We start from the raw sequence: 12,619 nt of genomic DNA on the forward strand, positions 1-12,619 counted from the left end.
CAGGGATCATAAGGACCCTGCTGTACCTTTGCACTTATCCCAGCCCCAAATTGTCCTCAACACCAGTTTGGTCATTGCTGCCTGAGACCCAAAGGGACCCATCCCCCCTGGGAGCCCGAAATCACGCAGGGGCAGCGGCTGGGCTGCGAGTCAAGGGACAGGGAGCACACACTGGACAGTGGGGTTACACTAACATGCAGTCCATTTATTTTTGAGGGTTTTTTTCCTTTGTTCTGTGATTTATCTTTTTTTTTTATCAAGCCACTGCAAACATTGCTTTGGCTGTCAGCATGAGCGCAGAGACAGACATTCCCGTACCCGTGGTCACTATGTCATAAATACCATCCAAACAAATGCTAAGAAAAATTAATTAAGAAAGAAAAATATTCCTTTCCCCACCCCCAAGCACAAAACACTGTTAAGTCAACAGAATTTAATCTAGTTTATTCTCCAAAAAAAAAAAAAAGAGAGGAAAAAATATGAAAACAAAACAAAACAAAAAAAAAAGAGCAGGTCTTATCACTAGCAGTAAATAAATTTGTACAACCATTCAGTCTGTATAATAGGATGAAATAAATCTACATCTTTCTTATTTTGGTGCATTGAATTATACATACAAACAACAATTACAGGAACTTGTTCACAATGCATATAGACCTGGAGAATGGCTATCTGAAACCCCCTTGTTGGCAATGTCCGCATGTTAACACTGATTGCCTGACACCATTGGTACTTCCTATGCAAAGGGCCCGTGGCCCAAAATGAATGATCTCCCTACAGGTTTTATTTATTTAGGTATTTAGTTAGTTAGTTAGTTAATGCATCATCAAAACCGTTCTAGCCAGCCCCCTCCCCCTCCCCGGAAAGGAAATAAAAGGAAACCAAAATAAAAACCAACCGAAAAAAAAAACCAAAATAAAAATAAAATAAAAGGAGAAGACATGACTGGCAGTTGGTCCATTTGTTCTTAAGACCGCGTTTCCTCTTGGTCTGCATTGTTTGTTCTTCTGTTTTTTAAATTGTCCTCCCATCTTCTTTTTTTTTTTTCTTTTCCTTTAAAAAAATTCTCTCGGAGTCCTTCATGCCTTTTTCTTTACAGCTCCTCAGATGCAATAAAGTCTTCCTCAAATGTACAGTATTTCTTACAATATAAGTTATATGCAATGTTCAGCATTTTTTATTTTATTTTATTTTATTTTTTCACAGCACTAGAGATCCTGTCCAATAGGGAATGCAAGTTCTGAATGGCTTATTCACAAATGGTATCCAGATTCAGTGGGTAAGAATACATAGACGCCATAGTGAGTTCCTTTAAAAAGTGGCAAACATCACTTTTTTAAAACTTTTTTTTTTTACTTTTTTCTTTTTTTTCTTTTTTTTTCCTTTTTTGTGCTTTTTGTAGTTTTTTTCTGCATTTTTAATTTTTTTCTCTCTCTCTCTTATGCCTTCAAATAACCTTTTTTTTTTGTTTTAATTTTTTTTAAATTATTTTTTTTTTCCCCTCTCCCATTTGATTCGGGACGTCAGACCCATAACCACACGCCTGCAAAAATGCAAGTAGTATATAAAGTAAATCTCATTTTGAGACTGTAAGCATTCAGCAGGGGAGTCTCTTGCTAACCCATGGCAGTGACCATACTGGAGGGGTGGTGAGGTCCAAAGGAGAGGCTGGATGGAGGATGCATCGGTGTCGGTGTGGTCAGCATGTGGCTGGAGTGACTGAAAGGTGAAATGTGGCTGATGGAGGACATGTGTCTGGAGAGGGCTGCGGGGTTAAAAGAGCTGCTCTTGGGAAAGTCTTCGAGGTTGTCATGGACCTTTTTGCACTTTTTGGATTTGCTAGACATCTTTCGGTTTCTGGTCTGAATTCCTTCTTTCTTCATAGTCAGGGGTCTGTTAATCTAAACAAAAATCAATTATTTTTTTGTGCTTCCATCCCTTCTCCCCAAATCACCATGGGATCCATGTACCCCATGCCCCAGCCCAGCAGGACCAGCTGGTGACAGCTCCCCTCCTCCCCTGTACACACCATGTGCTACCCCACCTCTCCATTTCCATCCCAAAATTCAGATTCCTCCAGGAAATCCCAAGCTCTGTTGAAATTTCTGAAGACAAGACGACAGAAAATTGCTGGCAGAGCCACACAGGAGCAAAACATACCCGAATAATTCACAGCAGCTGAAAAATTTCAGCTATCTGCACATTAGGTAATTGCATTGTGTTTAGGTATGAAACCAATCATTACCTCCTGGAAATATTCCCCACAGACACCGTCTCACCCTGAGGCTTCCTGTCTGATCTAAAACCATTAGCAGCAAGAACTGCTGGGATTTCAGTGCTGTGAGGGGTCTCAGGCTTTCACAGCTCCATTAGGAAGCTGGGCAACTCTCCACAAAAGGCACAGGATTTTGTCTTATTTTCCTTCTTTCCAAAGATTTTCCTCTGATCATGCTTTCTGGTTTTCTTTAGCTAATCTGGTTTTATTTCTAAAGGCAGGGGGTTTTTAGGGTGGCTAAAACAGGTATCTGTACTGACCAGCAAAGCATTTTCTACATTCATGCAAATGTATCTGTAGGTAAAATAAACATTAAAATCTCCTCCTGAAACTACACAGCAGAAATTATCATCCATGCCTCCATCAGAGTTAGGAAATGGTAGCAAAAGATCTTTTGGACACCCTGTAAGAAATTCTTATTATTCTTATTACTTGAAGCTGTCCTGTGCATGGCCAGGGGTTGGACTTTGATGATTCTAGTGGGTCTCTTCCAACTCAGAATATTCCATGATTTTGTCATTCTATACTGCATAGAGAGCCAGCATCACAACATGCACTAGCACAGGTGACATCAAACTCCCACAAACCACTCTTGGGAAGGGATTTATGCCTCCAGTGTCCCTAAACAAACTAAAAATCTGGGTTTGAGAATGTAAATGGCTCTTGCTCTGGCTCCTCTGCAGGATTTTACCTGTAGCAGAAGGCAGCAAATCACCCTGAGGCTGAACCATTTTTCATAATAAATGTGAGCACATTCTGCAAAAGGGAGAAAAAATGGATCCACTGTCCACCAGGATCTACTGTAGAGGACATTAAAAGATGTCCCTGCAAACTTCCTGAGCAACTCTTTGTCCATAAGACCTTAAATCAGCACAAGGAACAAAGAAATCCCTCCTTCCACATCACAGCAAAGTTTCACTTGTTGCTCCTCAGCCCCTTTCTGGTCCCTTTTCACAGCATGGGGATAAAATAGCTGGTCCCTTTTCAGGCCAGGATAAAATAGCTCCCTGTTACATGCAAAGATGGAATTATGGGAGAGGAAGGGCCAGTCTCATCTCTGGTTTAAGCATCCCAGAGTTTGTCATTCCAGTCTGAACTTGTGACCCCAGCCTCTTTTCACCAGCAGTGACAAGAGCCTTCACCTCACCTAAAAATGAGTGAATAAAAGGCTGATTCCTCTGCCTCTGGAGAGGGAGCTGGAGAGAGCAGCCCTGCTTGCCAACAGCTAAAGGTAGGGAGGAAGAATCTGCCCATGAGCAGCCCAACAACAGCCCTGCATCAGCAACAAGCAAAATTTAAAATATTGTGGGTTCCAAACACAACATAACCCTCTTCCCTGGCTTTCTGTCCTCACTGAGGGAATGGGGATGCACACACAGGGATGGCCCTTTGCTCCAGACTGGGATTGGAAAGCTTTGCCTGGCCTGTTTTGTTTTTAACAGGGATATGTTGCCCAGGTTCAAAGCCAGGGAGAAGTCCCAGGTGAGCCCCACCAGGCAGCAACATCAGAGGAGGCCAGGAAGTGCCAATCCCTGACAAATCCAGCTCAGATTTGGAGAGGCACACACAACCCCTGCCCCACCAGCTTCAAATCAGGATCTGTATCACGATACAAAGGCTCAGGGGCAGCCAGAACCAATTTCCAGTTGAAGCAGCCAAGTCTCAAGCTTGGCAGCTGGTTGTGACAAAGTGACATAAGCCTGGTGGTGGGACTGGGGCTCTTCTGGGTCTTGGAACAAGCACAGGGTCCTGACCCTTGCCTGGTGTCATGTCCCACAGGACAGTGAACACTTCCCCAAAGCAACATCTCTCCCATTGCACTCAATCTCTAAGAACAGGATGGCCCAGGCCATGATTTGATGTGAAACTCAAGGAGGGTGACAGAGCCATGGCCAGCCCTGGAGCTGGGGTCAGAGCTGCCATGCAAGCTGTTGTCTGGCCACCTCATCCCAGTGTAAATGGTCTCACACTCTGAGCAGGTAACTAACCTGAGAACCAAACAGGTAAAGTCTCAGATAAATGTCAGGAACCAGCACAATCAAAGCAGCAAGGTGGAAATTTTTTCCAGTGACTTCAAAGACCAGTCACAGCAGGGTAAAAGTGGTCCCCAAAACATCAAAGCTAAGGACCCATCTCTGTTTCTGGGGTAGAGAAATGAAAGACCCGGAGGGAAGACCTTCTCCGTGAAAATTCATTCTGATAAAAATGACAAACACATGCTAAATTAAAATTAAACCAGCCCAACGCATGTATATGAAATTCATTAATTTCAGATGGAGCCAATTAATTATGGGCAGGAATTATGCTCTTTGTTTTATCATATGCAAAATACTGACTGCTCTGCTCTCGGGACACATAGGCCTGCTCTAGGTTATTGTGAAAGGGGCCTTTTCTGATGAATTTTACCAAGAATAATGGCAAACCACTGACTTCTACAGGCTCAGGCCAGCCTGCTGTGCACCTCCAGCAAAGGTACACTCCCACCCATCCCTGAAGTGTGTGAAGGCTCATCCCACTTCTAAGGACTAAAATAACAAGGATGAGAACCTCATATTCAACAGATCAAATCCAGGGCATAGTCTTAACCATTCTAGGCCTGATCTTGCTCTGACTGAAGACAATGGGATTTTGCCATTGACCTCAATAAGGTCCTGTCACTGAAGTGGATTTATCCTTCAGACACAGTCATTACAACGTTGGGTTAATCTTCCAGGCTGGCTGTATCTTAGAAAGCACTCTGGGATGCCACGGGATGAAAGGCAGCGTATCAATGTGAAATATTAGTCATTGTTAATACTGGTGTTAATGGAGCCAGCTCTTGTTAAAGTCAGTGGGAGGAATGCCAACAGCTTCACTAAATGCACCCCAAGACTATTATGATTATTGCTTATATCCTACTGACAAATGGGTTTGCTTAAGCTGTGGGAATCAACAGTAAAACAAACTGTTATAGCTCCATGAAAAAATTAACACCATGGAAAAAAATTTGCCTTTTCACTGCAATCATTCCCAGTGTGGACATAAAATCTGGGCAAGTTTCAACTGCAGATCAATCCATTAAAATAGCCTAATGATGTTAAGGTCCCAGAAAATTTCATTAAACCTAAAGAAAAGAAAAAATGGGGAGTGGGGGTGGATAAAATAGCAGAGAGGAATTTGCTAAAGTCTAGCCTAAAACAGGGTTAAGTCGACTTCCAAGCATCCAAAGACCTTCCACTGGCACTGGCACAACATCCATGCTGACAGCTGCTTGGGAGGGACGTGCTACAATCAGCCTCTCTATTTCTGACCCCTCTCCTGATGGAAATCACAAGATAATATACACACAGGGAGCAGGACCACACTTCTCACCACAGTCATAACTAAATACTTTGGTAAATACTTCAGTTAATACTAAATAATTTACTAAATACTTTGGTAAGTACTTTAGGAAAATTTTTTTTAAAGGATCTACCCACTCATAGCTGTTTTTTAGTATCATTGCCTGGTTATTTTGCTGCACACAGGAGCTCAGTCCTCTGGGGGTTTCATTTAAGCAGGATCCATTAATGGTGTTGCTCATAAGGCAAGATACTACTTGACTTTGGTAAGTAGCTGTGCTGAGCTTTTAAGCAGCTGTTGGTGTTTTTAATGAATATGAAAATGGTTCCAATGTGCTCAAGGCCTGCCCCATGTCACAAATTTCACAGCTGGATCGGCGTTTCCCTAAACACTGGATCTAGAGGTCAATTCAGGCCAACTAGGTTTGCAGTGTTTGTGCAAAAAAGAAAAGGATAAGCTCTTGCAGGCACATTTCTGGAGAACCTCAGCACTCAGACACCATTCTAAACACTTCAGGAGGAGATTTCTCCAGTCAGTTGTCTACAATGGAATCAGGCACTTTGTAACTCATCATCTTGCCATCTTTTGCAGACATGGGGAGGAACTACACAGTCTTCAAGGGTAGAAGTCACCCCATTAAAACACAAGCATCCACCAGCATTAACTGAGAAGAGCCTATTTTCTTCAAAGGGCTTTGCTGGCTACAGGAGGAGCAGCTCCTTAGAGGTTTCCCAAACTACCTGATTTAAGTCCTACCACTGGTGGCTACAAGGCCAAAATGGAAACAGAGCACAAGCATAGATCCCCTACTCAGTGAAGCTGGCTGACCTTGATCCCTTCTTGCCAAGGAAACAGCAAACAGAATATTTTCTCGTGATATTCTGAGAGTTTTCACTCTGTGTCCAACCCAGTGTGTTTGCAGTGATCACACTGAGAGTTTGATGACAAGCTTTTCTTGCTACATCAGACTCAAAGCATGCTGAGACACCTGCCCACTAAAGGTAAACACATTTTCCATTTTTCCGAGAGATGCCTCCCATGAAACAGGTAAAAAATTAGCCTGGTTGTTTGCTAGGGTTTTTTTTCCCTACTTAATCCAAACTTGTTTACTCATCCTAAGAAACCAAACAGTTTGAAGTAACAAATGGAAGGGACTGAGATACCACAAGGGTTGGAGGCCCCATGAAACCCAATATGACTTTGATGTGTTTCCATGGGTGGACATAAGGGCAAAACATAGCCCCAGATTTCCAAACCAAACACAAAGCAATCAACCACTAGTGGAAAAAATATATGTATCAAAGCAGAGAAATTTGAAGTCTTTTCCTTCTTTTGACATAATAATTATTCTAATGCCACAAGTGGAATGAGAGAAGCAGGAGTAGCCTTAAGTCTCCTTTATTAGCAGTATTATTCAGTAGAAGACTTTTCAGGTCCCTTTAGCTCTTTCCCTGGGGCACATATCACTGGTTCCTGCAAGCTGGCTTTGCATGGAGATATTAGATTAAATCTGCCAGCCATTACATTTCATTTCATTTCATTTCTCCTTCCCTTCCATGACAGATGCTTTGAAATTCACATCACAGGTTGAGCAGACTCTGCAACCCGCTAGCTAAATCAAGTCCTTTTTTGGTTTGGGACTCGTTTACATCAACCAGCACAAACATAGTGCCTAAATAAATCATCTTTGGGGACAGGACAAAGGCAGCCACAAACCCAAGAATGATCAAAATGGTTTCTGGCACGTATTTCTTTTTTTCCAGAGTTTGTATTTGCTGGAGGAACCAAGATACACATAGGAGGGCTGTCGGCTTGCAGGACAGTGCGTTGTCTTTTCCAACTCTCTGAGCCCAATCAGCAGCAGATAACGTCTCTCTGTGTTGACCTACCCCTCCTTTCTTGGCTCAGGCAAGGAAAAGCTCTAACATTACCCATGGACAGCCTTGTTTTATACCTCCCCAAGTAGGATAGGCTACGTTTGAGAGGCTGACGACTCATCGCTCCAAACCCCAAGGTCCCCAAAGGGATAACAGAGGTCTCGGCAACACCCGAGACTGGAAATCCTCAAGTTAAGGAAGAGTTTGGATCATTGAGCACCAAAGCTGAGGCCCCATTTTTGAGTATTACAGTCACACTTACATTGTGCAGCTTGTAGTAGAGCCCACAGGCATTACAGACGGGATCGCCGTTGGCATTTCTCCTCCACAGGGTGGTAGTGGTGGTCTGACAGTTTGCACAGGACGTGCCCGCCCTCCTGGCTGCAGACTGAGGGAAGGAGGGAAAGAGAAGGAGAGGAAGAGAAAAACACCCGTGTTAAAAAAAAAAAAAATGCAATCAGCAAAATTTCTGAGAAAGAAAACATCAACCCTGCAAGACTGACGCACATCAGCAGAGGCCTCCAGAAACTGACTTGTGAGAACAAATAATAATTGTGAAAAAAAATCCCCAAGGTACTTTAATCCCAAATTATATGTGAACTGAATCAGGTGCCAAAGGGCATCCTAAAAGTGAGTGCTAAACCTCTGATAGAACTCATCAAAATTAGCAGCGCTGGCGCAGCCCATTCCAGAGGGGAAAATGTTATTTAAATGCCAACCTGTCTTTCCATCTTAATTCTCCCAGACCCCCCAGGGGTCTAATTCTGCAGTCAGGGCCTGAACTGACAATTGCTGGAGTCAAGGGCGTGAGTCACTCCGGCTCCAGCGAGCGCCAGGTGAGACCAGGGTGGGCAGCTGCTCGCCGGGCCCGACCGCAAGCACAGCCCAGTCCCGTAAACTCAGCTCAGCTTCAAAGGAGAGAGGCTCCAGATCGGAAATAACACCGTGGCAAGGAGCGAGAATCCCAACTTTTTAATTACACCCTTTTCTCAGCCCGAACCTTCATGTTTATTTAAGGATTGGTAACAAGCCTGAAAGAAGAATTTACCATTTCATAAAGGGGTAGGAACAAGAGAAAATATCTACGTGGCAAAGTGTATACAGAAGCTTTTTTTGTCAGCTGTGATAATAGCAAAGTCAAATTTAGTAAAGTCGCTCTTCTTTCACATGCATGGATTCGTACTTATCATTTAAAAACTGCAACTTTAGCAAGCAAAATGTGCTTCTGCCTCTGAAGGAGGAACAGGAGCTTTCAGACTGCTGTGTGAGCGCGTATGTGCGCTTGCCTGTGTGCAAATGCCTACAGCTCCTAAAAAAAAAAGACCTTTAGATCCCCATCCTATCTATTCTTCATCAATATGACATGGTCCCAGAGCTCTGATTTCATCCCGATGCGTTGCTTTCAATGGAACTGCTCATGTGCTTAAAGTTAAAACATGTGCTTAAGCGATTTGCCAGATCATAGCAATGCTTGGCACCTTGCAGAACTGAGCCTTTAATGCTCTCTTTTGTGCTCTTACTGTTTCAAATTTACCCCTCACCCCACACAGCCGCACACTGTAGCACATCCAACATTCAAAAAAAAAAAAAAAAAAAAGAAAATACCACATCTTTGGATACTGTACAACAAACCCAAAATGCAAACATGGACACTGGCACAGCCTTAGCGTTAATACCAACTCTTGTTAGGTCATGTTGCAATTTTAATCATAATTGAATGCGGCGTAGGTGGAGAGAGGACGGGTTGGTTTTGCTTTAGATAGGGGAGGATTTTTTTATTCTTTTAATTAGACAAAAAGGACTGCCTAAAAAATAAATAAGACAATGCCCATGAGCACTAGGAAGCATCACAAAGTGGCTGATCCGACAGCAAGTGGCTCTCTCAGGCTGCCCATAGGGATCGTTCCATTTTGCCTGACCATAAACCACTCTGAACCAAGCCAGTCCCAAGGAGGCCTTTAGCTGACTTCTCTGTGCTGGTGACAAGCAGGAGTTGGGGACAGCACATGGGACTTGGAAAATCCCAGGGCCAGCAGAGAAGATGAAACATCCCACCATGAAAAGCAGAGGTGTGTGTTGCACGCACACCTCCTGACCACGCCATGGACCCAACTGGGCTGCCTTCAAAATCACCAGAATAATGAAATAATGAATGTGTTCCAAAAGCTGCAAGGAGACAACAGCTTGCAAAGCCAGGTTCTCACTAAAGAGCTGGAGAAGAGTCCGCAGCTCTCTGTCCCCCGACTCCTGACACTCGGCGCGTGTGGCTTGGAGGGGCACGAGGCTGGATTGAGTCTCTTGGTGGCAGCTTTGCCTATATCAGACCCAAAAATCAAGCCTAAGGAAATTTCTAAAAACCAGTGATATTTGGCTCAGCCCACACAGGGGAAACATCCCCTTTGAAGATATCTGGGGTTTCTACACAGCGTTCGCCGTAATTTCTCTTACAGCAAGTGCGTTCAAAAGACGCGCCTGGTCACCACCTCACCGCCTTCAAACAAATTCTGACATTAAATAAGCAAATAAATCACAACATCTACTGTCTTCTCTTAAACTATTTCTAACTACTGTGTTTCACTTGCAAAAAATTCAGCATCATTAGCTGAGTATTTTGAGCTCTTTCGGTCCCAGGCTGCACCTTTTATGCTGTACCAACTTCTACCGGAGACACAGGCAGCGGGCAGGAAACAATGAATAATAACGTTATTGTAAAGCTCCCAGCAATGGCATCCACTGACGCTCATCAACGACTAGGGCCCTGGCCATGGCAGTAATGGGATGACTAATTAGCTGCCCCATATCATCTACAGGACCACAGCCCATGGCACAGCTGCTGGTGAGCAAAGGCACAACTTCAGAAGCGCTAGCAGTGATGAAAAGGTGAAATTGAGGAGGCTGGTGGAACCAAGTACTAATAAAGATGCTTAATTAAGGGGCATTTTCAGTGTCTGCATTTACCCACAAAGCTCCAAGCATCATTTTCCTAAAATAAGATTTCATGTGCATGGGCCTGCTGAGAAATTGGCTGTAATCCTTCCAAAACCAGCTTGGCTTGACATGGAAACGGAGAGCTCTGCATCTGCATGGGCAGGGAATGGGAGAAAAACCAAAGGAAGAGTTTATCTCAGCAGCAATAGGGCTGCCACTGCCTGTGACAGGGACAGGAATGGCCTCCAGGAGGGCTGAACACTTTTTAGGCAGTGATGGTGTGGTACCACCTGCCTGTTCTTGATCCCCTGAGACCATCTCCAGGTCTTCCACCTTCCCTCTCATGATGAAGCAGAGCTGTCTGGGCCCCCTCAGGCAGCAAGACTTCGTCCCTGTCACCTAAAGGACAACCTCACAAAGACGCCCATTGAATTTAACAAGGCTTGGGCTGGGTTCTCAGCATCTAAGAATTTCTGTGCCTCCTCTCTCCCACCCATCAAATCCTATCATTAGTTTCAGTGCAGCTGTGATCAGAGCCGATGAAACCCGCCCGAGGTCACTCAGGAACCTTGTGGCAGAGGGAAGGAGCTGGATCCCCACCCTGAGCCTCCCTTCACAGCCTTGCTCAGCCCGCCTGTCTTCACAGAAGGAGAGATCCACAGCTACATGCACGTCCACATCCAGGCACAGAAGGTGCAAATGCAAGCCCAGCTCTGATGCCTTCTGACTAATTTTTTTTTTTCAAAGCTTAGCAAGGGAAATAAATATAGGTGCAAACAGCATTAGGGATGTTTCTCTTTTTTTTTTCTTTTTCCCAGGTAGTGCTGGAGGTGGGGGATGGGGGAGAGGGGAAGTAGGAAAATCAAATTTCACATTTAGCAAAGGCCGCATTTAAAGAAGGGGAACTTTTTGTAACTTTAACTAAAATGCCCAAAGATTGGAGCGATAATGCAAGACAAGGTCTCTCTTTACTTCTTTTCTTTCTTCCTCCCTTTTTTTCTTTTTTTTTTCCCCCAAGAATGACCTTTTACTATGTATTTATTTATATAGTTCATTTTACATGTGCCGGGCTCAGGGTGACTCGGGACATTCTTTCGTGGTTCCATCAGACACTTTTTGAAAGCTCTCCCCCTCTTTCCAGCCTCTTTCCTATTCTGCCTCCCCCTCGGCTTGTTTGGATATGCTCAAGCTCCTGTGTGTTTGGACTGGGGAAACGGAGCTGTTGTTTAGGAGTTATCTCCAGGGCTCAGATATCCGGCAGCTTTTTCCTAGGAAGTTAACTTTACACATAGAGAGAGAACGAGGAAAAAAAAAAAAAAAAAAAAAACGAGGGCTGTGTGTTTAAGACAGAAGGGCTGGGGGTGTGGAGGAGAAGAGAACAAGAGAGCTGCCCAAAAAAATCAAAATTCCAGCCTGTACTTCCCTCCCTAGAAAGCTTTTCCTCTTTTCTAACAAGGCTATGAAAGATGAGAGAGACAAACCTTTTCCTATACGGGAAAAGCCCGTACAGGAGGGCACGGAGAGGTTTCACACTCAGGAAGTTTGGCGGGGTAGAGGAGCAAACCCACATCTTCCCCAAAACTCACACGGCCAGACAGAGTTATTGCTGGTGCCCCTCAGAGCATAGCCCTTCCTGGGAATGTACCCTGCAAATGCTTCCCAGAGCCAGAGGGAGCAAAGATGATACAATTTTATGGGTGTCTCACAGGTGAGGAAGCTGATCCCGACCTAAGAGCTGTGAGCACCTTCAAGGGGAACACGAATGAACCAGCCCTGTCCTGCCTGTAGGGTCTGGCCATGCCAGGCACAAGCCTCACCAAACTGGCCAGATCCATCCATCAGCTCAGAAATTCCACAGAGAGGCAAGAGCCACCTTTCCTCCACATTTTGAGCAGCCCCCAGGAGCCCTTCCACATATTTAATCCTGACAAAACCAAACGTGCCTCGATTTGAAACATTCAATAACTTCCCAAGCAGGGACCATAATTTTTCTCCCACTTGATATATTTTTTCCCCTTGTGGTCTGCCTGATTATTTGCAAATACACTTTAACACATTTATTAGCCATGCCCACAGCTTCCAGACCTTTTTGTGGCTTCCAGGGAAATGCATGAGCAGATCGCTGGGGATGCTGTAACGTATTGCCTGGGCTTAGAACAGTCACCAGTCCTGTAACTATTATTTCAAACATTTACCCACTCATTTCATCTTCCTCCAA

General features: G+C 44.3%; 1 protein-coding gene across 4 annotated transcripts in view; it reads right to left on the reverse strand.

Annotated features, from left to right (window-relative positions):
- Window positions 1–423: 423 nt before the first annotated feature.
- The window catches only part of GATA3 (GATA binding protein 3), a 28,785-nt gene continuing 16,589 nt past the window's right edge, over window positions 424–12,619 (reverse strand). For all 4 annotated transcript variants that reach the window (XM_059847531.1, XM_059847533.1, XM_059847530.1 and 1 more), the window contains exons 5-6: window positions 7,736–7,861; window positions 424–1,901 (exon numbers count right to left, since the gene is read on the reverse strand). In XM_059847531.1, coding sequence (XP_059703514.1) covers window positions 1,617–1,901; window positions 7,736–7,861 — 411 coding nt within the window. In that variant the 3' untranslated portion in view covers window positions 424–1,616. The remainder of the gene's footprint in view (window positions 1,902–7,735; window positions 7,862–12,619) is intronic.

Source organism: Haemorhous mexicanus, chromosome 5 (assembly GCF_027477595.1).
Source record: "Haemorhous mexicanus isolate bHaeMex1 chromosome 5, bHaeMex1.pri, whole genome shotgun sequence".
In the NCBI taxonomy this organism is placed as follows: domain Eukaryota; kingdom Metazoa; phylum Chordata; class Aves; order Passeriformes; family Fringillidae; genus Haemorhous; species Haemorhous mexicanus.